Source organism: Eschscholzia californica, unplaced genomic scaffold, assembly GCF_041429995.1.
Source record: "Eschscholzia californica isolate CP2 unplaced genomic scaffold, dmEscCali1.0.p SCAF_6, whole genome shotgun sequence".
In the NCBI taxonomy this organism is placed as follows: domain Eukaryota; kingdom Viridiplantae; phylum Streptophyta; class Magnoliopsida; order Ranunculales; family Papaveraceae; genus Eschscholzia; species Eschscholzia californica.
In genome coordinates, this window is record NW_028238483.1 from 34,650,431 (window position 1) to 34,676,963 (window position 26,533).

The 26,533-nt window shown below is 37.9% G+C and overlaps 3 protein-coding genes across 5 annotated transcripts; all 3 read right to left on the bottom strand.

The window, feature by feature from the left end:
- Positions 1–2,513: 2,513 nt before the first annotated feature.
- Positions 2,514–11,694, bottom strand: LOC147533997 (root phototropism protein 3-like). 2 transcript variants are annotated; one of them, XM_086650355.1, is made up of 6 exons: positions 11,477–11,694; positions 5,506–6,143; positions 5,333–5,402; positions 3,583–4,553; positions 3,429–3,496; positions 2,514–2,963 (listed from the first exon to the last, which is right to left on the bottom strand). In XM_086650355.1, the coding sequence occupies exons 2-5, from the start codon at positions 5,637–5,639 to the stop codon at positions 3,460–3,462; spliced, it is 1,212 nt and encodes a 403-aa protein (XP_086506481.1). In that variant the 5' UTR covers positions 5,640–6,143; positions 11,477–11,694; the 3' UTR covers positions 2,514–2,963; positions 3,429–3,459. The 2 variants fall into 2 exon arrangements, with proteins under 2 accessions (XP_086506481.1, XP_086506480.1); XM_086650354.1 differs by having other exon boundaries at positions 3,429–4,553.
- Positions 11,695–12,910: 1,216 nt separating this feature from the next.
- LOC147533998 (uncharacterized) lies at positions 12,911–15,572 on the bottom strand. Its single transcript, XM_086650886.1, has 3 exons — positions 15,080–15,572; positions 14,808–14,889; positions 12,911–14,393 (listed from the first exon to the last, which is right to left on the bottom strand). The coding sequence occupies exons 1-3, from the start codon at positions 15,107–15,109 to the stop codon at positions 13,138–13,140; spliced, it is 1,368 nt and encodes a 455-aa protein (XP_086507012.1). The 5' UTR covers positions 15,110–15,572; the 3' UTR covers positions 12,911–13,137.
- Positions 15,573–18,124: 2,552 nt separating this feature from the next.
- Positions 18,125–25,824, bottom strand: LOC147533999 (uncharacterized). Of its 2 annotated transcripts, none has more exons than XR_015227441.1 (9): positions 25,230–25,771; positions 24,436–24,497; positions 23,094–23,148; positions 22,132–22,230; positions 21,818–21,904; positions 20,174–20,290; positions 19,540–19,632; positions 18,860–19,321; positions 18,125–18,816 (listed from the first exon to the last, which is right to left on the bottom strand). XR_015227441.1 is itself a non-coding variant. In XM_086646989.1 (9 exons), the coding sequence occupies exons 1-9, from the start codon at positions 25,323–25,325 to the stop codon at positions 18,374–18,376; spliced, it is 828 nt and encodes a 275-aa protein (XP_086503115.1). In that variant the 5' UTR covers positions 25,326–25,824; the 3' UTR covers positions 18,125–18,373. The 2 variants fall into 2 exon arrangements, 1 of the variants encoding a protein (XP_086503115.1); XM_086646989.1 differs by having other exon boundaries at positions 18,125–18,561; positions 19,291–19,321; positions 25,230–25,824.
- Between the last annotated feature and the right edge of the window lie 709 nt (positions 25,825–26,533).

Genomic DNA, 26,533 nt, shown 5'->3' on the forward strand with positions numbered 1-26,533 from the left:
CAAATTTTTTTGAAATTTTCAAACGAAATCTTTTTTTCGAAATTTTCAAATTTTTAAACGAAATTTCAAATTCCCGGCCAAAATTTCAAAATTTTAAATTCCCGGGCAAATTTTGAAAATTTTAAATTCCCGCCCAGCAAAAGTGTCTAGTACAGAAAAAAATTTCCAGTAAATAAAATAATTTCCCGGTCACAAATTTTTTTTTTCGAAGTTTTGAAATTTTCAAACGAAATTTCAAATTCCCGCCCAAATTTTCAAATTTTTTTACGAACTTTCAAATTCCCGCCCAGCAAAAATGTCTAGTACAGAAAAAAATTTCCAGTAAATAAAATAATTTCCCGAAAAAAAATTCGTTTCCCGGGAATTTTTCGGTGGCTGTTTCGTAATTTTCTAACACAGTACAGATTTTGATGGACGGGTTGTTAGATTATTTTTCAGAAAAAAAAATCGTTTCCCGAGAATTTTCGATGGCAATTTTGTAATTTTCGATGGCATAAACAGTAAATACTTTATTTTCTAAGGGCCCTTTACGTAATTTTGACCCCCAAACTGACACATTGGACCTCCCTTTCATTTTTAGGCAACTTTGGGTGGAATTTTCATTTTGGCCCCCTTTTTGGACCAACGGCCCAACCCCTCATTATTTATACCAGAACTTAATGTTTTTTACACAGGTACACGATTTAAATCATTCTTGACAAACGAACCGAATCTTCTCTGATGGAAATCGAAACAACTGACCAACTTCAATAAATATTTTATCCCAACCATCAGATTTTAGTTTCGTAGTCTTACATAGGTTGGATGATTCTGTGAGAAATTCCACCAGTAACAGTAAAACTACAAAAAGAAAAACATATACATTAGTCAACAAAACATATAATTTACTAGAAACGACATGTATAATATAGTAAATTATGTATAATATTTTATAAAATTCATCATGTGTTGGAGACAACAGAACTTTAGTTAGAATAACAAGGCTACTGTTATGTAAAAAAAAATATATGTAAAGTGTAATAAATTACATATAATTTTTGGAACATTACACACTGATTACCTTCTGTTACAAAAAAATTGTACGGAATCTTCACTGGTTCAAATGTATAAAGCGCAATAAAGTACATATCATGGTTTGAACAACACACATTGTTTACATTCTATTACAATAACATTGTACGGAATGTTCTCTGGTTAAAATGTGTCATGTTCAATAAAGTACACATAATTTCGTATAAATTACACATCGTTTACATTCTGTTACAAAAAAACGTACGGAATCACCTCTGGATCAGAAATGGTATCGTTACCGGATCTGATATCAAGAAATGTTATAAACATCAAGATCCGTAACCTTAATCTAATGAAAAATAAAATAATACATGTGGATACAAAGATAACATAATCGAAGATAATGAATTAGTAAACAAGGATTTAACATTAACATCATAAATCAGTTATGAAGATCTTAGAGAGAGAAAATCATGAATAATGACGAATATTTGAAAAGAAGATACAAAGATGAAATCGATTATAATGAAAATCATAAATATCTTTAAAAATGATGATGAAAACATCAAAAAGAAAGATTAAACTTGTTACTTTAACCTCATAAGTAACTGTAGATCTTAACAAAGGTACAAACCTGAATCTTTGATGATGGAAATCGAAATAGACAATGGAGTTTTCAGCTGGTCTAATGAAGATGAAGCAGATTTCGAGACTCAATAATGAAAAGAGGATTCGGTTTTAGACAGAGAACATTAATGATTTCCGTTTTGGAGAAGAATGAAGATAAAGTTTCTGTTAATATGATCGAGATTGGAGAGAGAAAGTGAGAGATAAAAATGAAAAACGGATATTTGGAGATTTTGAAGGAAAATCAATTTTTGTTTATATAGAAGGTTAGATTAGGTATTATGATTTAATATAAATTATAGGGATTTGTGTTTTCTCTAGAGATGGATACAAATGGACTAGATATCCAGGTTCATTTCTTTTTCTCTATTTACACTCTTTGTTTATTCCACGGTTAGGAATTTTATTTCACTTGAAGATGGACCATTAGTTCAAATGGCGAGGGTGCCAGTTTACTTTTATATGATTTGCCTTTTTTTCATGAGTAACAAAATGAAGATATCACATCTTTCATTTAAAAATAGTCCTAATACCAAGTTTACTCATCTAATTACCTTATAAAATAATTAAATTAATTGGATGTGTCCCTTGGTTTATGTTTCCTTGTCCACCACCTTTTGGTGCAGTGGTGCAACCCCCTCTCAAGGCGAAAAATAAAGGTCGGAATAGAAGGGATTTCAAGCCCCTTAAGATGACTTTACATGGTCTTTAGGTCCCAAAATATCTTAATGGTTGTGGTTATAGTGCTCACTCAGTTCATAACGTATTTCGTATTACATTCATTATGTATCAATGTCTTGTAAATGTAGCACTCTTGGAAGTCCAATGTCAAAATAGGAAAATAAAATATTGATCATTTTTGTAAAACAAACTAATTGAAAGACATTTGCTTTATGATTTCAGATTTTTGGCTTTTTCAGTGTTCATTTGAGTTTCTTACTATCCACAGACATCTCCATGGCTACAAACTCTCACATAGTTATATACTTTTGTATCTTGTTTTTGATACCTTGCAACTTGTTAACATTTACCTGCATTTTCTCAATCTCTTCTTTCATCAACAAAACCTCCTTATGTGGTTTGGTCAATTTCTTGCCAAAATCACTCCTTACAATTGATTGAGACTTTGTTCTTCCATAGCTTGATCCAAAAGCTAATATCGATTTTGTCATCTTTACCTGCTCTAAAAGGATAAATTGAATTCTGAAATTCAATGATAACCGATCGTTCTTCATTACATGATCTCGTGCTTCCGATGATAACTTCTCGTATTCCAAGAATCTACATACACTTCTTCTTTCTTCTTCTTTAAGTTTAGGGTGTGACTGCACAATTTAAAACAAGTTTGCATCTAATTTTCTGGAGACTCATCTTAACAAATGTATTCGAACTGGAAAATGATAGAAGAAGCTGCAAAAGTAGACCTACTCCAGACTTTAGTAAGAATTAACCGTCCATCGAGAGTGAAAAAATGCATCAAAAGAGAAAAACAGAATTGACTTAAAAGTGGAGAACTTTCATCTCGTGTAAGTCTAGAATAGGCTTTGACTTGTAGCCTCTTCTAGCATTCCTCACTAGCCAAGCGCCAATTACACTAAAGTGGGCTTTTGTTCATGAACCACTGAGTTCAAGTAGTTCTAAAATCCAAGATCCAACAGAAAGGGCCATGTCAGACCACTAGGGCCCATGAGTCGGTCATCGCTTTATCCGCAGCAAACCTTGCGAAATACCTCCTATGTTGCAACTTGGCAGATACTGTCTATAAATCTAAATAACAGAGGAAAACATACCTTGAGATACATATCAATGGCGGTATACAGTTCATCGTCGCAGTTTCGTGCATTCACTGGCAATGCTCCTGCAAGTAACATGAAACACTCAACGGAGAGGTTATCGTCTTTCGCCACAAATATTAAATATTCATCCACCAAACTGGCAACTAACCACATTTTAAACTTCGAATTATTTGATAAAAATCTAGCATAGGATCGTATTACTCTAACAACTAGGCTCACATCGATAATACTTTCGGAATCTCTAAAATTCTTCACAATGAGATCTTCCACTGAACAATTCTCCAACATCATAGATACCCTAGTCTCCAAATTCATCGATAATTCTTTATCGATGTTTATTATTAAACCAACTTTGAGAAGATAAAGTAAGAAACTGCAAGAAACTGAATTTTCTTCAACTGGAAGAATCCTAATCAAGTTTTCAACGCGAACTCTTTTTATTGCATTTTCTTCGGAATTTTCTTCATATTCTTTAATCACAATTGGAAGTCTCTTTAAACCCCAATATGAAATGCAAGATCCTATTAAGTCTGAACTCATTTTCTTAATCTTAACCGCTTTAATAAACTCGACGAAATGATCCATTCTAAGAGCTGAAACATCTTCAAACCACCAACTCTTAATACCTATATGATCAAAGCTATTTTTATCATAATCTTTTGAATTTTTTGTATCAGTATCTCTTATAGAATCATGGGTGAGAATAGATTTCGGTTCTAAACTCGCCTTCCAAGCTATTGATTCGGAGCAACGTTTAACTACTTTTAGAGCTTCAATCCATGAACTACAAACTCTTTCACTTTTCTTCAAAATCTGAAATGTACCTTTCCAAGATGAAAATATAATAAAGCTTAAGAAGGTTTCTGTCTTTGAAATTAGGTTTCCTTGTTCAAAATCTTCATTCATTTCCAAAAAATGTGCAGCACAGTAGAGAGATACGATGTTGGTTACCTTGAGATTGATCGGTAATCCGTAACAGAATTTCACTACTAGTTCAAAGATTTGAAAACCACCAGGAAGGTTGTCTAACTCGATACGAAGAACAGGATCTGTTTGTGCATTGTTTCTTCTCTGGAATACCAACCTGTTCAGATATTCACTTTTTGAGATCATAGGGACCTGAAAATCAAAGTTTGAGTTGTTAGGACTTAGGAGGACATATGAAGAATCCTCAATCTCAAGTTTAACAAGTTATCAGATAAAGTAATGGGAGAACTAATGAAAAACTATAAACAGATTTTATAACAGAAATAGCAGCCAATATGATGATTGCAGTTAGAAGACAGAGGGACTCTTTCCCAAAAAAATTTGTCTTTCTGAATCCTCCTAAAGGATGCCCATAAATTGGATAAGACACTGTTTTCATGTTATTTATGTGATACTTCAAGTCTTAGCAGTTACGGATATTGTCTCCGCTGTAGATATCCATACCCAAGTCCGTAGATACGGGGTCTCGTGTTTCTGACGAGGGCTCCGCAAGCCCACCCAAAATGCCTCGACACTTACTAAGCCTAAGCGTACACCTATAGCCCACTCAAAAGGTCTCTGACACTTACTAAGCCTAAGGATACACCTATAGCCCACTCAAAAGGTCTCGCCACTTGCTAAGTTTAAGCGTACACCTATACCCACCTAAAAGGCCTCGGCTAGTCGGCTATGATACCATTTGTGATGGATCAAGCCTTAGTAGTTATCGATATTGTCCCCACTTTAGACAGTGGAAACCCAAGTCTATGGGTACGGGCCAACGGGTTTTGTTTTAAGGAAGGCTACACGAGCCTACCAAGAACACCTAGACACTAAGCTTAGGCGTATGTCTATAGCCCAGACTCTAGACTCCCTCCGGAACGATGTGGGATTATTACAGTTTAAACATGGCGCGTAGACTCTGTGCTAACCTTATGCAGGTGAAAAATATTGTCTTCAATGTTAACAATCAGATCACTCAAAACATTCTTCTGGATGAACCTGCAAATTAAAGTATCATGTAACTTTATGGCAGTAAGTATACTCAGCTCCATAGATAAATATGAATATATGTATGTTAGAAAGAGAGAGAGAGAGAGAGAACCAGCAACTGCTTCTTCTTTCCAGAGCAACGGAAGTTACAACCTGATTGAATGGAGATATGAGACAGTGGTTCACCTTCTGTGTTGATACAGGCTGAGAGCTGCTACTATCTCGGTTAACACTTATTCTTCTCATAGTAGAATCTTAGCAACGATAGAGTTGTGACCACTTTTCAAATTGTTACTTTGAGGCCGGTATAAACACTGTTGACGAATCACATGTCTTACCAATTCACCGCTATTTCTTTCTCTTTTGATTTATCTCATATATATTTCTATTAGCTAGACAGATCCTCTCCTATGTTGTTTTTGTCTCTCTAGTCGAAACGGGGTTAGGGGGTAGCAGGAGTTGTTTCAAAGTTTCGGAAACTCGGTGGAGTTCCAAGTACAGTGAGAAATTGACTGAGTGATCAGGAATGGTGTGCATTAATGAATAGCAGGTATAGTTGAATGGTCTGAAGGCACTAAGAATTATGAGGATAGGAAGCACCATAACAAAAATAAAAAGCAACATCAAGTCATTGGCATTTGCAAGTGATGGCTCCAATTTGGCCACATCTATTGAAATGGTATTTCAATTGAGGGACCTCTCTTAATAACTACTGAAAGAAACAGCTCCAGTCTCACCAGACAACCATTGCTTTTGTAAGAGGCAGTTTCTAAAAATTGAAGAGGAGGTTTAAGAGGCAGCAATAGGCAGTTTCCAAATTGGGATGGTTTCCAATTTTTTGGCTCAATAGGCAGTTTCCAATTTTTTGGCTTATAATATATATAAATAGGGGTTGAGTGCTTTGTAATCAACACACCAACACAAGCAACAACAACTCTTCTTTAGAGAGAGCTAAAGAGAGAGAGAGCAAGTGAGAGAGAAATTTTTTGTTCATAGTTTTGAGCGGTGTTTAATTTCTCGGTTGTCGAAGATCTAGTATAGAAGGTTAAATTCTATACGGTACCATCTTGGGACGAACTTGCGGGTTGTGTTAATCGTCTTCATCTATCCTTCAATAAAGATTTCTTGTTCGCCCGAGGACGTAGGCTTTAAAGCCGAACCTCGTTAAATTCTGTTCGCATATTTGATTTTGACTTAGCTTTTCGATTAATCTTCATAATCGGATCAATTTCTGGGTAGGTTCGATTGCTTCCGCGACTTTCAGTTATTACAATTGGTACCAGAGCCTTGTTTGAGATTGAACGAAGAAGAAGATGGGATCGAGAAGTGGTACGGTCAAAGCAGGGAAATATGAGATAGAGAAGTTCAATGGGAAAAACGATTTTTCTTATTGGCGGTTGCAGATGAAGAATCTGTTAATCTCGCAGAAATTACATAAGACGTTGACGGGAAAGAAACCAGGAGATATGTCAGATGAGGATTGGGAGGAGTTAGATCTCGAAGCACGGGCCACCATTATGTTGTGTCTTGAGAGGGACGTGGCGTTCCTAGTAGACGGAGAAGCAACGGCGGCGGGTGTGTGGTTAAAGCTAGAAAGCAGTTTCATTACGAAAACTTTAACGAATCGGGTCTACTTAAAATCCAAATTATTCACATGTAGAATGGAAGAGGGTTCTTCTATTCAGGAATATGTGAATAGGTTTGACAGGATTATCTCAGATTTGAAGGATATTGATGTTAAGGTTGAGGATGAGGACCAAGCCCTCATATTATTACTTTCATTGCCTAAATCCTATGAGAACCTTGTTCAAACTTTGATGCTTGTTGGTGATAGTCTAAGCATGGAAGAGACGAGAAATTCGTTATTAGCGGATGACCTTCGTAAGGTTGCTACTAGCAGTATGGCGTCGGGTGGAGTAGACAAGGATCAAGCACAAGGGTTGTTTGTAACGAGGGGGAGGAGTAATGAAAGGGAAAAGGGAAAGGGCGGGAAATCTAGATCCAAATCTAGAGGCTCTTTCAAGAAAACGTGCTTTAGTTGTGGTGAGCTTGGCCACTTTAAAGCGGCTTGTCCAAAGAGAAAGTTGAAGCAAAAGAACGAAGGCTACAAGGAGAAACAAGAGATGCAAGAGGCGGGATATGTGTCAGAAGAGGCGGACGAATGTTTCTCGGTGACAGAGGTGTCTGAGAAGATCTTCGATAAGTGGATGCTTGATTCAGGGGCGTCACACCATATGTGCCCAAATAGGGAGTGGTTTACTACCTATAGGAGTATAGATGGTGGTACAGTTATACTGGGTGATGATAGTATATGTAAAACTGTGGGACTCGGAACAATACGGATCAAGATGCACGATGGAGTGGTGAGAACATTGACGGACGTAAGACACATACCCGATTTGCGGAAAAATCTAATTTCCCTTGGTGTGTTGGAGCGGAACGGCTGTAAGATAATTATAGAGAATGGCTCCATAAAAGTCGTTAAGGGTTCTTTGGTGGTAATGAGAGGTACTCGTTACGGTAATTTATACAAACTTTTGGGGACAACAATTACGGGAGATGTAGCAGTAGGAATCAGTGGAAGGGATCCAACGGCTAGTACGAGGCTTTGGCATATGCGCCTTGGGCATATGTCGGAAAAGGGACTATCTTTGATGTGCGGGAAAGACTTGTTGAAGGACATGAAGAAGCCTTGCATGGAGTTTTGTGAGCATTGTGTGTTCGGGAAGGCACACAGGGTGACGTTCTCTACAAGCAAGCACAGGAGCAAAGAGGTATTAGACTACGTACATACCGATGTCTGGGGACCGGCAAAGTTACCTTCCAAGGGTGGTTCCAGGTATTTTGTTACATTCGTTGATGATCATTCGAGATTTGTCTGGCTTTATTTTCTGAAGCATAAGAATGAGGTATTCAACACATTCCTGGTGTGGAAAGCAATGGTTGAGAACAAAACTGGTCGAAAGCTGAAGACGTTAAGGTCGGATAATGGGACCGAGTACACGGATGGGGCATTCAAGGAGTTTTGTAATCAGGAAGGCATTGTGAGGCACTGGACAGTAGTAAACACACCTCAGCAGAATGGAGTCGCAGAGAGATTGAACCGTACACTACTTGAGAAGGCTAGATGTATGCGCTCCAATTCGGGATTAGGCGTAGAATGGTGGGCAGAATCTGTTGCTACAGCTTGTTATATTGTGAACAGGTCTCCACATTCTTCTTTAGATGGCGGCATACCTTACGAGGTGTGGTCAGGTGAACATGCAGATTACGGGAGACTTAGGGTTTTCGGTTGTACGACCTATTACCATGTTAAAGGTAACAAACTTGACAATAGAGCAAAGAAGGCAATTTTCTTAGGATATGCTACAGGAGTCAAGGGTTATCGGCTATGGTGTACGGAAGACAAGAAGTTTGTAATCAGCAGAGATGTGGTGTTTGATGAGTCATCTATTGTAGCTATGGCGAAAGCTACGGTGCCTAGTTGTGGTGATGTTGGGTCTACTAAAGCTCAAGTAGTGGAAGTAGAAATCGAAGACCAACGGATTTCTAGGAATCATGATCAGGTGGAGCATCAGGATAATACTCAGGATGAGGAAATTGATGAACCCGATCATGAGGAGGTTCAAGGGGAAGGTACACAAGTTTTACAACAACAACAACAGGATGTTTCGGTACACACTAGGCCGAAACGGTTATATAAGCCGGTACAGAGGTTAGGGTCAGACAAACCTCTTAGGCATTATGGGCAGGCAAATCTGGTTGAATATGCACTCTCGGTGGAAGACGACGAGCCGGTCACCTTCAAACAAGCTATTACCGCGGAGGAAAGAGAGAGTTGGTTGGTTGCTATGCAAGAAGAGATGGAGTCTCTTCACAAGAACCAGACATGGGAGGTTGTCCCATTGCCCGAAGGTAAGTCTGTTATTGGTTGTAAATGGGTGTACAAGAAGAAAGAGGATTCTTCCGAGATCAAGGGTACAAGGTATAAGGCAAGACTAGTGGCCAAGGGTTATGCACAGAAAGAAGGGGTCGACTACAATGAGATTTTCTCACCGGTCGTGAAACATACTTCTATTCGGGTGCTATTGAGTATTGTAGCTCACATGGATCTTGAGCTGGAACAACTCGATGTTAAAACCGCCTTCTTGCACGGAGATTTGGAAGAAGAAATTTATATGGCTCAACCTGAGGGATACAAGGTTGAGGGCAAAGAAAATCAAGTATGTCGTTTGAGGAAATCTCTTTACGGATTGAAACAATCCCCTCGCCAATGGTACAAACGATTTGATTTTTTCATGCTAAAACATGGTTTTCGCAGAAGTGACTATGATTGTTGTGTATACATCAAGAAACTTCGCGAAGGTGACTTTATTTATCTCCTTTTGTATGTGGATGACATGCTTATTGCTTCTCGAAGCATGGTGGAGATAGATAAGTTGAAATCTCAACTCAGTCAAGAATTTGAGATGAAAGACATGGGCGCTGCAAAGAAGATACTGGGAATGGAGATTCAAAGAGAGCGGTCAAGTAAGAAACTGTACTTGAATCAGAAAGGTTACATCGAACGAGTAGTTTCTCGGTTCGGGATGCAGGATGCGAAGGCGGTGTCAACACCTTTGGCACCACACTTCAGGCTCTCGGGAAAACAATCTCCCACTACTACGGTGGAGAAGGATCATATGGATCGTGTACCGTATGCTAGTGCAGTTGGCAGTTTGATGTACGCTATGGTGTGTACTCGTCCGGATATTTCACAAGCGGTCAGTGTGGTTAGTAGGTTTATGGCAAACCCGGGGAAGACACATTGGGAAGCTGTGAAGTGGGTCTTGAGGTACTTGAAGGGTACCGTTGATACGGGTTTGTGCTTTGGTGGAGACACATGTCAGGTAAGCGGTTATGTTGACTCGGATTATGCTGGCGATCTAGATAGAAGACGATCTACTACTGGTTATGTATTTAGGGTACATGGTGCTCCAGTTAGTTGGCGATCGATGTTACAATCTACAGTTGCGTTATCTACTACGGAGGCCGAGTATATGGCTATGGCCGAGGGTGTGAAGGAAGCATTGTGGTTGTGGGGTCTTCTGGATGATCTAGGGATTAAGCAGGAGTGCGTGGATGTATGGTGTGATAGTCAAAGTGCGATCCACTTGGCGAAGAATCAGGTCCATCATGCTCGTACTAAGCATATCGATGTCAGGTATCACTTTGTACGAGATGTCATAGAGGAAGGTGATGTTTCTCTTATGAAGGTACACACAAATGATAATCCCGCGGACATGTTGACTAAAGTGGTGACGTGTAGCAAGTTTCAGCATTGCCTGGAATTGTTACAAATCGGCTCGTGTTAAGTTGCCCGAAAGGGCGTAATGGCGACAAGGTAATCTCTATGTGAAGGGTTGGTAGAACTACGGTAGGCTTGATCCTGTAAAAGGGTACGTAGGCAACCATGGTCATATGGTGCAGTCGGATGAAGTTGCAAGAAGCAGATATATCTTACAAGGAGTATCCTGGTGTTCGTCCAAAATTTGAAGTATATCAAATTGTGTACGAGGTGGAGAATTGTAAGAGGCAGTTTCTAAAAATTGAAGAGGAGGTTTAAGAGGCAGCAATAGGCAGTTTCCAAATTGGGATGGTTTCCAATTTTTTGGCTCAATAGGCAGTTTCCAATTTTTTGGCTTATAATATATATAAATAGGGGTTGAGTGCTTTGTAATCAACACACCAACACAAGCAACAACAACTCTTCTTTAGAGAGAGCTAAAGAGAGAGAGAGCAAGTGAGAGAGAAATTTTTTGTTCATAGTTTTGAGCGGTGTTTAATTTCTCGGTTGTCGAAGATCTAGTATAGAAGGTTAAATTCTATACGGTACCATCTTGGGACGAACTTGCGGGTTGTGTTAGTCGTCTTCATCTATCCTTCAATAAAGATTTCTTGTTCGCCCGAGGACGTAGGCTTTAAAGCCGAACCTCGTTAAATTCTGTTCGCATATTTGATTTTGACTTAGCTTTTCGATTAATCTTCATAATCGGATCAATTTCTGGGTAGGTTCGATTGCTTCCGCGACTTTCAGTTATTACAGCTTTCATTGAACTTTGGAGTGGGAAGTTTATTATTGACATCTCAAATGTTCCTAAGGATGCATATCTATCTATTTGTTTAATCTATCAGTTATGCAAATTCCTGGGGTCTCTGAGGGAGAAATTGGAGATAATATTGGCATCTACATCTTGTGCTCGTTGGAAGCAATTGGGGAGAGAATAAGCTTGGCATCGGCATCGGCTAGCCCACGATCTTGATCCCTCGTAACAGGATAGGCTCAAGATCCTTTCAGAATTGGTTTGGAAACATTCACCCTCGGAACGTCATTTTGTACGAAAATTTTCGGAGCTCCCGGTGCAACTTCTTGTGCAATCATTACCGACGGAATGTTTCTCCAAAATGTCGGTAATGAGTAAGGTAGTGACGGATTTAAAACCTTCCGCAGTAACTTAACCAAATTAGTCAGCCACTATTTTTTACCAACGCTTAACTGATAGAAGTTCATCAGTGTAGAAAAGTATTACTAACAGTTCTTGTAAATTCGTGGGTACTAATAGTGTACCGTCAACATCGGCTAGAACCGTCGTTGAAACGGTGTTTTACCAACAACTTGACTTAACCCGTTGGTAAAACTAGATCCTCAAGTTGTTGGTAAAACACCGTTTCAACTACTTACCATTTTTTAGTGTTTCTAACTTTTTCAATTGATTCGCATTACGCCTTTAAGTCCAGCATAAACTCAAGATTTAGTAGATGAACACAACATCTCATATTTCGAATTCTTTACTAATTTTTACAAGTGTGCCACAGCCCCACAGTCACCTCGGTAAAACTAGCACTATCAAATGTTACTCTGAAGACTTTCTCAATTTTCCATTGCAGTAGACATGACTCTATTGCTTTGTCAATCATTTCTACATTATAACTTACAACCAGGCAAAAACGTAGGATAAGATCCTTCACCTTCTTGTGGCATACTGGCATAACAGTTGATTATTAACAGAGAGGAGTTGCATAAATGGGTTCATAATTTTATGGAATTTGTCAGGAGAAATCGAGAGAAAGGAAAAGAGCATTTTGAATTTTTTTATAAACGTCCGAGTTCTGGACTTGGAAAATGTTTTCTTGCTTGCATTAAGAGATAGTTGGTACATATGTTATTTTGGATTTTGGTTTGGATGTGAAAGATTGGTGTAGAATTCGATTTTTTTTAATTGCCTTCTACTAGAGCAACTCCATAAGGTTTGACGAGCAGATTCGAGGATAATTAGAATGTGGAGTACGAGCATACAACCTTCATGAGAAATAAATTTATTTTTCGAAGCCTAGATGTTTAGAAGAGATTGGCTCGTTGTCACCTTAGATTTCTCCATTGACAACAGAGTTCATGGGTTATTTATCTCTAGAACGGACTTACTTCACCTCATGAACGCGAGAGAAGAGTTTTCAATGAATTCGTAAAAAAAATCGACTTGTCAAATTTTCATACTTGGCCTGAGGTACTGCCGAACTTTTTTAATTTCTCTTCGTAGAAGCACATACAGAAAAGTTAGTTACGCCTAAAAGAACACAAAATGTCCGACATAATGAACTAAAAACATCTCGTATTCATGGGTAATTTGCAAACCTTAGAACCACCCCTTCATCACCGAATTCGCGGCTAGTGGAAGAAAGTTAAAAAAACGAATATTCCTGTCTATCACATCACATTGCAACTATGTGTGTTCTCGTCACTAAAGATATAAGTATAAGGATCGGATGTAGGAGATTGCATAGAAGGAATGTAATTTCTTGTTGGTGGTGGTCCAGCATACATCATAGGATGGAATCCACCACCGTCGTTCTGCATTTGGGCCGCCGCGACTCTCTGTTGTTGTTGTTGTTGCATCATCATAAAAGCTTTATATTGTTGTTGTTGTTGTTGCTCTTGTTGTTGGTAATAAGGATATCTTGCAAGGGCTTCTGATCTAACGCTTGCAAAATAACCACCCGGGTTGGGCCCGACTCCACTGCCATTTATGGCAGTTGCTGGTATACCTTGAAAGGCAGCAACATTCCTCCCTTGAGCACCATTCATGGCATTTGGGCCATTAGTATTTCCCATATTCCCTTTGTGGCTCTCTTTTCCACAGGCAAGACTAATGTCCATTTCATGAAACCCATCTGTTTTCCCCTCTTTCTTTCCACCACCACCTCCACCGTCTTTTCTTCCATTTTCCCCACCGTATTTTCCACCTCCACTATCTTTCTTTCCTCTATTGCCATTTTGTCCATCAATAGTTCCACCATAGACCTTTGCTTGAACAGGCATAGCACCAAAGCCACCTCTGTTGCCATTTCCACCCGCAGAGCGTCCATTTCCAGCAACCATGCCACCAGGGCCACCACAAGCTTTATTATTCGTCATCGTCGGATGACCATTCTTGAGTTTAGGAAGCTGCCCATTTATCATCATCTCTTTAGGCATCATCATCACATTTGGTGGCATTCCTCCTTTAGACATCATCAGTTGAGGTCCTCCAAATCCAATACCATTACCTACAATAGGTTTGAGATTCATCCTATTGATATGATCATTAAGATCATCAAAATCATCATCTATATCAGATTCATCTTCAAAATCATCATCAACCCAATCAAACTTAACTGATTTATGACCCTTGATCAAATTTGGTGCTAACTTATGACCATTTATGAAACTTTTAAATCCTTTCTTCTGTACTGGTTGATCTTTTCCACCTTTCTGAGATTTCTTATCCTTCCCACCTTTGTTATTATCAATTTTCATGTTCTTCATCTGGGTTTGATTGTTGTTCTTGTTAAAGGATTTAGAAGAACCCCAAAGCTCTGCATATTTCCCAGATTTACAGAGCTTCTTTATTAGAATATTTGGGTCGATATTACCTGAAACTATTACCTTCCCTATTTCTGAATCAATAGTTACAGAGTCCACCCCTGTAATCAAACAAAAACCCAAAATAATTTCAAAATCAAATGTTTGGTTATAATCCAACAAAAATCAGAATTTGTTGCAGGAACGTCTTTCTCCCATCTGGGACTATTCTCACAGGTCCTCTCACGTGTAGGCCTGTTTTTTTTTTTTCTCTTTTATGATACATGAAGCACGTGTAACTTTTAAGTCTATTATGTGTAGGCTAGCTATGATACCATGTTAAGTTTTTGGTTAATCAACTCAAAACCAATTGGTAATGAGTCGACAAGATCTAGATGTTATATTCTTAGTTGCTAGATCGTCTTTCTCCCATGTCAGACTATTCTCACAAGAAGTATACAATTAAGAGAGATGATAAAATAAAATTAGGAACATAAAGGAAGTAAAATTAAGTGGTTTTGAAAATAAAAAAATACCATCTATCTTCTGCAAAAGTTTTTTAACCTTCTTCTTACATCCATTACAGTGAATGTTCACTTTTAGAACACAAGCCTGCAACTGCAAGGACAAGATACCCAAAATTAAGAACAGAGTAAATAGGGAGAAGAAAAAGAAATAAACAAGTTATTGATGGAATAGATAGAAGAAATTTAAGAAGGTAAAGAAGAATGTAAAATCATTGATGATTCTGATGAAGAAGATATGAGTTGATAAGAAGAAGAAAAACATAATATAAAAGATGAACTACCTGGATCTTCTTGAAATGTTCTATGTTCATATTTTTGAAATGATTATTACAACAATGCTAAGAAACTCAAAGATTCAAACAACAAAAAGCCTTCCAACTAAAAAGAGAATGAGCAAAAGGAAACAAATTAGTTTGAGTGAGAGAGAGAGAGAGAGCACTGTGCTGCTTCCATCCTTTTCCCTTGATTTATTGGTTTTTTCCCACCTCTTTTTTTGTTGAATTGTAAGGCTATTCTGAAATGCCCCCTAGTTAATGATCAATATAAGATTTAGTGCTACTTTGTTTAACACACATGTACACATTAAACTAACAGTTCCATCTACGAAACGTTGAATTTTTCGTCTGAGTGACGTCTCAGGCCTTAGCAGTTACTGATGTTGTTTCCGTTTCAGACAATTGGATCCAAGCGTACGGGTATGTGGTTTTGTTTTTGGTGAAGGCTTCATGAGCTCACCTAAAAGTCTCGACACTTACTAAGCTCATGCGTCCACCTATTCTCAGACTCATAACATTATCGCGAGCAGTGTGTGGCTATCACACTATGTGGCTCTTCTTTTAAGCTCAAATATTTCTCTCCTTTTTTCTTCTTTCTATCTAGTTACCTCTCTCATCTTGAACTCTTATAGACCTCCTTTAGTGGATGGTCAATTTCTTTTTCACCTTCGTTATCTTCTTTTAAACAAGAAATATATCACCACATTATACAAAATTAACAATACATCAAAATCGTCAACAGTTGGTAGCCCAAGTGGTTCCAAGGTATCGTAGTCGACTTCCATAAAAAAAATACATCAAAACCAACCACAAAAAATCCTATCTGTTGAAATAGAAAAATGATTGGGGATCTCTCTTTTGTAAAGGATTTATGAAGAGATTTAAAGATGATTTTCGATCCTCCAATCGATTTGTCCAGCTAAGGTTCCTTTCTTTTGTTCTTTCACTCATTAACTTTATTAAAAAAAGGGAAGTATAAACATGCGTGCTATTTTCTTGTTCCAAATATAAATGACACATGATACATATTAATAATTAATAAAAATATAAAAATTTGGTCATGGTAGCACTTAACCGCTCAACGAGTTTTTTTTGTTTTTTTTTTTTTTGTTGAAATTGACGAGTTTTTTTTTTTTTTGTCGAAAGTGGACCGTGCAATAAGGTTATATTCAAGAATAATGGAACGCCTTACTTGATGTATATTGGCATACATGTAAATTTGTTTCGTAAATATATTAAAATCTAATTATTTTTTGTTATTTTGCAGGATTGATCTTTCAAGTCTAAGAAAATAAAAAACAATCAAATAACAGGAAGTCAGGGACCACCGTGTTGCAAATTATCACTTGAGTTTCCACTATTATTTGGTGTATTGGTTGGACGTTCACTACGTGAGGATCCCAGATGGACTCCCTCCCAAAGTACCGTTTTAAACAAATAAATTTTTACTTGGTCTTTGTTTTGGATTCAAAAAATTTAAATGATGACGGACTAATTAGATTACAATTCAGTAAAGGTATATGAATTCCACCTTTCACTTCTTTCTTCAACGGGAAGGTTCGTCTCATTTGTTATTTCAGTGCTTTCTTCTTTAGTTGAAGACACCCTATTTTAATCAACTATTAACCATAAAATGTAACGATCAAAACAGTCAGAACGAAGAATGTATATAATAGCGCTTATTGGTACATTATAAGAAAAAAATAAATTTAAAGACAGAAGGAAATAAAACAAAAGCCAACACCCAACACCAAAGAAAGAAGGAAAAGCTAAAGGAAAAGGAAAAGCAAAACCTAAATATGATGGACCCCGAAATAATAATAATCTAGTTGTTTCTCCTTGGCACATTAAATTAACCTTTAAAAAAACCCTAGGGTCTAGCGAGGTTTGTACTAGCTTCTCAAACAGCTAATAGAACTAGTGAAATCTACTTAATTTTAGAGTGGATTGTTAAGAAATATAGAACGTCTTCCTTGAATCATGTTGATGGATCATCTCTATATGGGAGGCGCTCTGCCTTTTTGCTCTTGCCCCTCTCTCTGCACTCTCCTGGGCCTCAGACTAACCTGAGTCTGTGTTGTTCGAATCATGTCGATGGATCATCTCTATATGGGAGGCGCTCTGCCTTTTTGCTCTTGCCCCTCTCTCAGCACTCTCCGGGGCCTCAGACTAGCCTGAGTCTCTGTTGTTCAAATCCAACACAAATTAAGCCCAGTTTGTGGGGGCGCTGAGAGTGAGGTCGGGCCAAGAGTGATTTGTACCGACCCTCCCTCTCTACATTTCTACCAAGATCGTAATGCTGACAAGGCCAGTGTAACACCTCCTCTTTTTTATAGTCTAGACTCTAGATGGAAAAACCCTAACTTTTGTCTCCTATTCTCCTCACAGATTCTAGACTTACCCAACACTTAAAGGTGAAATGCTGCCTCCTTACTTTCTCTAGTATTACTGCAGATCAAGAGTATTCTCTCACTCTTTTGATCTCCCCCAAAAAACAAAAATCTAGTCAGTCTCATTAGCTTTAATTCAAACTCTTCTACCTGCTTTTTGACTGTTTCTTTTACTCCCATAATACCATTCTTTTTCAGTTTATGGATTCAAAAAAGAAAAAGGGTTGTCAGTGGGTCTAGAATATCAGACAAATTGAAATCATACAAGAATCATAAATACTCCTACATAAAGAGAATGTGTATGTAAGAGGCAACAATAAACACAAACAAGAATGTGACACATGATATGTCCCCCCACCAGGTGCAATAAGAGAGTAAAGGGACCAAACATTTTTGTTTATAGAAATATCACACCGTTTCAATTCTGAAGTAGTCTATCAACCTAACCAGTTGGACTCGAGATTCGGGCCTCGGTCAACGATGGCAGAGCACGAGCCTAACCAACCTAAGAAAACAGGGTCGCCTTGTCACAGAGGCTGAACAATTCTTTCACAAGTAATTCATCACTTATCACACAAACTAGAAAAGAGAATAAACATCTCAAGCTAAATGACGACGCACGATGGCTTAATTTATCAGACACAGAAGACCTTCTGTATATCACCAACAAAAACTCAAAAATATATAAACTAACTCAGAGAAGTTGGTCGCATTAGCAGAAACATAGATTTTCTAAATTACAAGTGTGAAGAAGTTGGAGCTTACAATGTCCAAGAAGGGCAGATACTCCTTATCTTATACCACAACCAAGAATGCTAAAAATAAAAGTAGGCATTCTTCTTTCTGATATCAAATCTAAAGATATTAGGTAAAGAATTAAGGCAGGTAAGAATTTACACTACAAATCTTTTTATTGTTCATGGTTGTCTCCAGGTTGATCTATTTTGATTATGAGAGGATGGTTGAGATCTGAAACCGGGTCTGCTATAATCGGTAGTTGTTGTGCGCCCAACATTCCTTCAAGGTCTGTTGTGTTTTCAGCCAGCGCCTTCTCCAGAGATGCCTTCGCGACTTTTGTGATACACACCATCAAAACCACTACATACAATGAAAAAGTAATGTCACCCCAATTATTGAAGTTGTGAATTTCTTCCCGTGAAATATAGACACCAGTACGAGTTATATGATTCTAATAAACATTACACAGCACTAGGAATCAGATACAGAGCGGGAACAAAGACCAAAACAAGGATATGGCCGGGCCGTATAACTCGTACGTTACACAGTACAGGGAATCAGATACAGTACGAGTTATACGAATCTGATATACATTACACTACGTGGACTCTTTCCCTATATTAAGCTACACAGTACATGGGCTCTTTCACAGTTTCACTATATTAAGCTGAAATTAGCAGTCAGAGTCAGTCTATCAGACCCATTAAATCGGAAGAGTATTTTTCTATGTAAAGATGGGAAGTGTTTCTCTTGGTTTTCAGATATATTGCATGACTGTTTACAACCACTAGAGATGCAGTACAATCAACAGAAAACGTCGTTCTTCCATAGAAAAGTTACGTAAAATGGTTATCCGAAGTGAGCTTAAGAGGTAAGGGCTTCAAAGTATGAGCATTGTTAATAGGTAATTCATCTGGATGTGATCTGCTCGTGCCATCTAAACTATATATTATCTATTATCAATTTTTTTTATAAAAATGTTCGAAAAGATGCATGAAACTTGTGGATGATCATTTTTCGAGTTTTACTCTTTTCCTAAATGGTTTACAGCAACTATCAGGAGCAAAATATACAGCAATCTTGACTCACCAGATACCGCAAGACCAAGGATAATGACAACCTGCATTTCGACAAAAGTAAATATCAGATAATATTGTGACGGTGTACATGCTAATCGCAGAATGTATAGTACTGGGAGCAATTCTTAGACTCAGCATGTAGCATCAGAAGCACATATAGGTGCTGCTTTTCTCGTCTCATTTTAGACTGAATTAATAAATATTGTGCGTAAAATCAGATTGAAATTGTTATGAAGATAGAAAGTTGGCATGAACTTACCCAACGAGTTGTCGAAATCTCACCCCATCCATGTGTCACATCAGAAAGATCCTTCAGAGTTGTGCCAATATAGACTAGTGCAAGTGTTATCGGCTGCAATTGGATCAATCATGTAAGTCGATATTTCATCCAGACCCAACTAAATTAGAAACTTTTCCACATTAAATCATACAATCATTTGTGAAAAAGCAAAAGAATACTAGGGGCAGTAGGCAGCCACAACATACATATACGTATCTGAACGACATTCTATGTTATCTTAATGATGCTTCCAGATAATATGAAATTAAATTAATTCATACAGAATTGAATTTTACCACCATAATTAATACTATCCAGGCAGAATTATATATATGGATAAAAAAAATGAATAACTTACAGATCCTCAACGATGTCGTAAATGTGAAGCACAACGGCCCAAAAGTTAAAGCATGTTCTATTTTTCTATTGTTCTATTTGACCGGTGAAGTAGAAAATCACTAATAGTGGTCTTTCATCAGAAAAACAGAGGACAATAGAGCAGTATCCTGTTATCTTAACACGGATATCTATTAGCCAGTCTTCATTTGACATACATAATCAGGTTTGCAGAAAAATAAAGAATATGGTATATAACCGAAACTGGAGAACCTACCATCATTCCCAGCCACGAAGCCAACATGTACTCCCATACACCAATTGGAGTTACGGACAGGAGGTAATTCAACATGTTAAATGGAAGCAGAGGCACAAGCCGAAGAAGCAAAGCAATCTGGAGATAAAGACAAGTAAAATTATATATTTATCATTTATTATTATGAAGTGACATATAAATGAAGACTTCAAATGTTTTACAACATCCAGCACAAGGCAGAGAATAACACCATCAATTGAGACTTTAGTTATCTAAGAATTGCTAGTAAATTGGGTTTTTGCTGCCCAAATGAACTTAAGTTTCAAACAACATAATGTTTTGGACATCCTAATTTAACCAAACTTTTGTTTATGTAGTACTGAAATAAAATAAAAAAATATTCATTGTCCATCTGTATAATTAGCTAACAAAGCTAAAATAAGGTTCCAGTATAAATTTATGAAAATCCATCTCCACCTATGTTGTGCCTTCCTCCCAAAGCATTCCATCTGATATATGTACTGGTATCACCCTGTGAAGCAAAGTCGGACAAGGGGGAAAGACATGGAATTTATAGGGAATCGTAGCCAAGTGGCTAAGGCATGAGTTTGCAGCCCACATAAGAATGTAAATACTTCGACTAAGAACTCGGGCCCAGAACTCAGTGCAGATTCAATAGGAGCCGAGCCAAGCTCAGGGGAATCTTCAAGGACTCACTTGGGGGAGAATTCAACCAATCACATATGCATTTAATATCCTTTTACCAACGTAAGATTCTTTTTTATTTCGCCTCTAATTTCTCTCTATTTTGAAATAGCTTTTCCAACAAAATGGGTGAGCTCGAGCAGATGATATAAATTTCAGTACCAACAGAAAAAGGTATTTAATGTAAGGCAATATCTTTTGGAAATGATGTTTACCTCTTCCTCTTCACCCATTTACTCTTCAGATAGTTATAAGAGAGATTTGTCAGATGAAAAAGGTACCCAACAAACCAGCTAACTATAAGATGGAAAAAGAGCCACACAAATCTTCCTCTTCCCCATTTCACTCTTCTTTCCCTATCTTTTTTGCAAATCTTTTTCTCGTTCACCTACTCAAATGTTCTCATAATTCAGCCCTCCCAAAAACAAGTTTTCAGCCTCATGTCAAGCGTCTGAGAAAAGAAATCGCATGTTCGCGTTCTTATCCATGTATTTTATTAAGAAAATGGTTTTCTTATCGATAAAAGGTACAGTTTTTTCATAATCTCCGGTTGTCCACTAAGGTTTTCATTTTGTATATTGTTTTCTACAATAATTTGAAATCCCGGAACTTTTTGACCAAAATGACAGGCAAAGGGATATTAATGACTCAATGAATTGCTTTTCCTGTTGGATCATCTTGAAACTGAAAAAATTCGACTATTTCAGCTGAAATATCAAATATGTGATATTAAGTACCTTTAGCAACCTTCATTTCTAATTATCTTATCTTTAGTTACATTATTAATTAATTCATCACCAAGCAACAGAAGGGAAGGAACTCTTACATAATAATTTCGGAAGTGTTTGCTAAGTTGAACATAGTAGCACAGCAAAAAAGGACTACAAGAACTTACATAAATAAAATATAAACATGTCGAAGATGAAGTATCCTTCGGTAGTCAAAATAATGTGCACATACCTTAAATCCAGATCCCTGAATTGCAATAGCAACTGCTTGAAACTTTGGATAGTCCTTCAGCTTAGATATTACATAAGACCTGCCAATCTGCACGAAAGATAGAGAACATAAAGTTTCAGTCTACAAAAAAGAGCCAACTAAGTAACACTATTAAAATGACACACTCGTCAATTAAGCAAAAAAAAAAAATTTACATAGCCAACAGTGTTTGTATGTGTGCACATCAGTCACTTATATAAAACATATCAATGTTAGAAGTTCTAGAAATATATATAGTGTTAGAAACTCAAAGGTTTCCGTGTTTCACAACTTACTGTTCTACCAAGAAGAAATGCAGCAGTTGCACCAATAGTAGCACCAATGGAATCAGCAACAAATCCTATAGGTAGTCCAAAGAGGTAACCACCCCCAAGCTAAAATCAAAGACAAGGTGTCCAATAAAATTCCATTCAGTAACCAGCATAGAAAGACATAAATAAAGTATAGGGTGATATAAGAATGAAATCGGAATATGAGAGAAAAGTGTGCACTGAAAGCAAACAAGAGAAAATCTTAAGTAGTCGATGCATAAAGAGTAATCATGATAGTTAGCAAGGGGTTACGACAGTTGATTGGTTGTTCACATTAGTTGCGGAGGCAATAGGCTGCTTATTTTATCTTTGCATTGCAAGGCAGGTTTTGGTGTCAGCAGACACAGCACCAAGTGAATCTGGAGAGACCGAGAGACAGGCTAACAGCGCAAGCCATTTCTGGGGAAAATCTACAAGGAGGTGGTATCAACAAAGTCGCCCCAATTTCCAAGTCACATAACTCGAAACATTAGTCAGGCTTTAACATGGCTGAAATTTCGAACAGGTTTCTTTTCATCTTTTTTCTTGTTAGTTTTCAGGATTTCAAGAAAGAGAAGAAAAGTGAAAAAAAAAAAAAAAAAAAAAAAAAGAGAAGAACAACAGTTGAGTTATTTCTGTACATATATTTATATGAAAAAGGAAGCAAACAAAAAAATTTCTAGTTTGAACTCTGGGTGACTCGTCTACGGGTCAGCGAACTCGGGATCGGGCCTCGCAGAGTCGGACTCCAACTGAAGTCCTGCTCCCTGACAGGTTAGTAGCGAATCACTCTGCCCATAACTAATTGCCTAGTGAGAAGCTGATAGATAGAAACTTCTCTATATGCATGCATAGCCAGAAAAGATAATGGATGGTCAAGAAAATTGACATATTAGCTTGACCATCTTGATGTATCAGGTACACATAAGTAGGACGGTAACGCTCACTGTGAGTATTGAAGCTGGGACCGCCAGAACAGTTAGAGGAATATAAGCAACAGCCCTGCAGAAATACATAAAAAAGGAGATTAAAAAATATAGTTTTCATCAGGTCGAGTAGCGCAAAATTTTCTGTTCGAGCTTCTGCTCCTTGTTCTTGTGGGCCCTTATTATATGTAATATGTCAAGCCTCAAGCTAACAGTTCGAGCTTTTTTAGTTTGCATGTTGGTTCGAGTACGTGTCTTTGGGGATTGGGTGTGGGAAGAGGAGGGAGCTTTGTGCATGCCTAAACCATATAAAACATCAAAACATCGAAGGTTTGGGTGAACTAGTAGATACTCGGAAAATATCGTGCACGACCAGGTGAGTGGTATCTCTTTGACAAAAGACAGAATCTACCTATGTCAGGTAAAGATGAAATTGGTGAACTTTAAAGCATCTAATCAACTTTTAATATGAAAACAGACAAACATCTTCTACGTTGGCCAAACCTTTTGGGGAAGAAAAGAGATGCAAGGATGTAACGCCCCAAGCCTTAGCAGTTGCCGATATTGTCCCCGCTTTAACCACCTCACACAGGTACGGGGTTTTGTCCTTGGCGAAGGCACCAAAAGCCTACCCAAAAGGCCTCGGTATGGGCGACGACACACGATTCGCCCGACCATCAGAGTACGCAGCTACACCGTGGACCCCCCACAACGATTTTGTCCTCACTTAGCCACCACTCAGCGTGGTGTGAGGTTTTGTCTTGGCGAAGGCACCACGACCCTCCCAAGAGGCCTCGGTACTTACTAAGCTTGAGTTTACACATATAGCCCAGTCTCTGGACACTCTTGTGAGCAATGTGGGACTATTACAATCCCCCACCCTCGGCTCTGATACCACTTTGTAACGCCCCAAGCCTTAGCAGTTGCCGATATTGTCCCCGCTTTAATCACCTCACACAGGTACGGGGTTTTGTCCTTGGCGAAGGCACCACAAGCCTACCCAAAAGGCCTCGGTATGGGCGACGACACACGATTCGCCCGACCATCAGAGTACGCAGCGACACCGTGGGGCCCCCACAACGATTTTGTCCTCACTTAGCCACCACTCAGCGTGGTGTGAGGTTTTGTCTTGGCGAAGGCACCACGACCCTCCCAAGAGGCCTCGGTACTTACTAAGCTTGAGCTTACACATATAGCCCAGTCTCTGGACACTCTTGTGAGCAATGTGGGACTATTACAAAGGATGACTTATATATTAGGTCCACAGGTAACTACATAGTACATAGCATATAGAGATCGCATCAGTGCATGACATTTGAAACAAGGATTGTGAAATAATGAACCGTCGGTAACGATAACTTACAAAACAATTGGACCCCAAGCCCCGAGATCCTGCTCGATCCATAGTAGAAAATCCTTCAAAATCTGTTAGAAGAACTTCGCTGATTATTTGAAGATAAGAATAAAAAAAAAGTACTTAAGCAAATTGCCCATTCTAATTTCTTCAATCAATGAGCTAAAATACGATTACTACTGGTTGTTGCCTATCTCTGATAAGAACCGCATGAAGATATATTTTTTACAATCCCAGATTTCTGTGTTCAACTTTGAACTTCCAGAAAATGATATGTCTAAGTGTTAACCCAATCTAAGTTTATTTTATATAGTTCAAATATAAAGCAAACTGATATTCGATATTATACAAGTGTATTGTTAACCCCATCAATATAGTTCAGCTATAAAGTCGATTAATATTCGATACTATACAAGTAACGACAAGTGAGTCATGTATTTTAACCTAATTTTTCAATGCGTTGAAACTCAACTAAAGAGAACCAAAATTAAATTGATCATATAATCGCCAGTTGGTTTCCCTAAGTCAATTCAGCAAACAAACTATCTAAAACAATCTAACATGACTTGGAGAACTTTAACCACCGACAGCAACCCTAATCAGAAGTACCAAAATTCATCAACCAATTCCACTCAGCTGAATCATAACGAAGAGCAATATAACAAATTAAAAAAACCCAAAATTTAACACAGAACGTGTAAATTAAATTAAGAAAGCTCATAAGGAAATCTAAAAATTCCAAAAAAAGATCAGAAATCGTAGCCAACTAAATAATAAAAGGAAAATAGAATGAAAGTTGGGACCTTTTCGATAGGGAGAGTGAGGCAAGCAGTAGTAATGGCAGCCAAAAGGAGAAGGAAGAGGAAGATCCTGCAGAGGGAAGACCAGGTCATAGCCATGGATATCCTACGGCGCCAAGGCCTGCACTCTTCCTCTTCGTCTTCAATTCCAATCGGATGTTTGACTGAAGATCTCGCCCTTAATCCTCCTAGATTTGCCAGATTTAGTTCTTTATCCCCCCAACCCACCTTTAATTTTACCAAGTAAGTTTCCCCCCACCCTTTGCTTCTCTCTCCAAACAAACCCTTCTTCTTCTTTCTCCACTAATCAACTCTCTTCTCTGCTAACATTTTAATGGCAAAATCTGCTCAAAATGAAATGAAACAACTCTTTTTGTCTCTCTTCTCTCTCTCTCTCTCTCTCTTGTATTTTGAATGACTTCAAGCTAAAGACATTAATCGAACGCCACTTAATGATCAAATCTAGTAATCTACCATTCTTGAGTTGGGTACACATAAATCTGTTTCGTTCCCGTGTGAACTGAACTACCCAGCGCTCGTGCGACAGGCATGCTCTGTGTTTTGTAGGGGTACGAAGGTATAACTCGCACCCGCGCGGACCGCGCGGTGGGGATGGACGTAACTATAATCTCAACTTTTAGAGATAAATTTGGGAGGTTTAATCTTAGTCATTGAAAATAAATTCGGGAAGTATAATCTCTCAACCCTTAGAGATAATTTGGGAGGTTTAACCTTAGAGCATCTCCAATGCAAAACTCAATCGTAGAAACTCGGAGTGCCACATAGGATTTCCTGAATTTTTCTTAAAAAATCATCTCCAATGCAAAACTCAACTAAGATCTCAAAGATAATGTGTCGAGAGTGGAATAGAGATATCTCAAGAGGACACTCTATTTTCAGAGTGTCCTCTTGAGATATCTCTAATTGTCCAACTTATCAATATTTAAATTTCAACCAATAGAAATCAAGTCTTCGTATATTTCCAAAATAACTAATTACTTTTTTTACAAAAATAACCATGACAAGTAAGCAAAATAAAAGAGTTTAGAGTGTTGCATTGGAGACATACAAGAATTGAGGATCTCTATTTTCGACACCTATGGGTGAGAATCTCAATTGGAACTCGACAAATAGGACGAATAGAGATTTTTTTGAGTTTTGCATTGGAGATGCTCTTAGTCACTAAGGAAGAGAGTATAATTCTACAAAAGCTACTTCACTTTCTTATTATAATAAATTTATCATATTACTCTTAGTTTAAGAATGGTTCGCCCCTTATTGGAAGTCCAAGGATCAAAAGGTCAAAA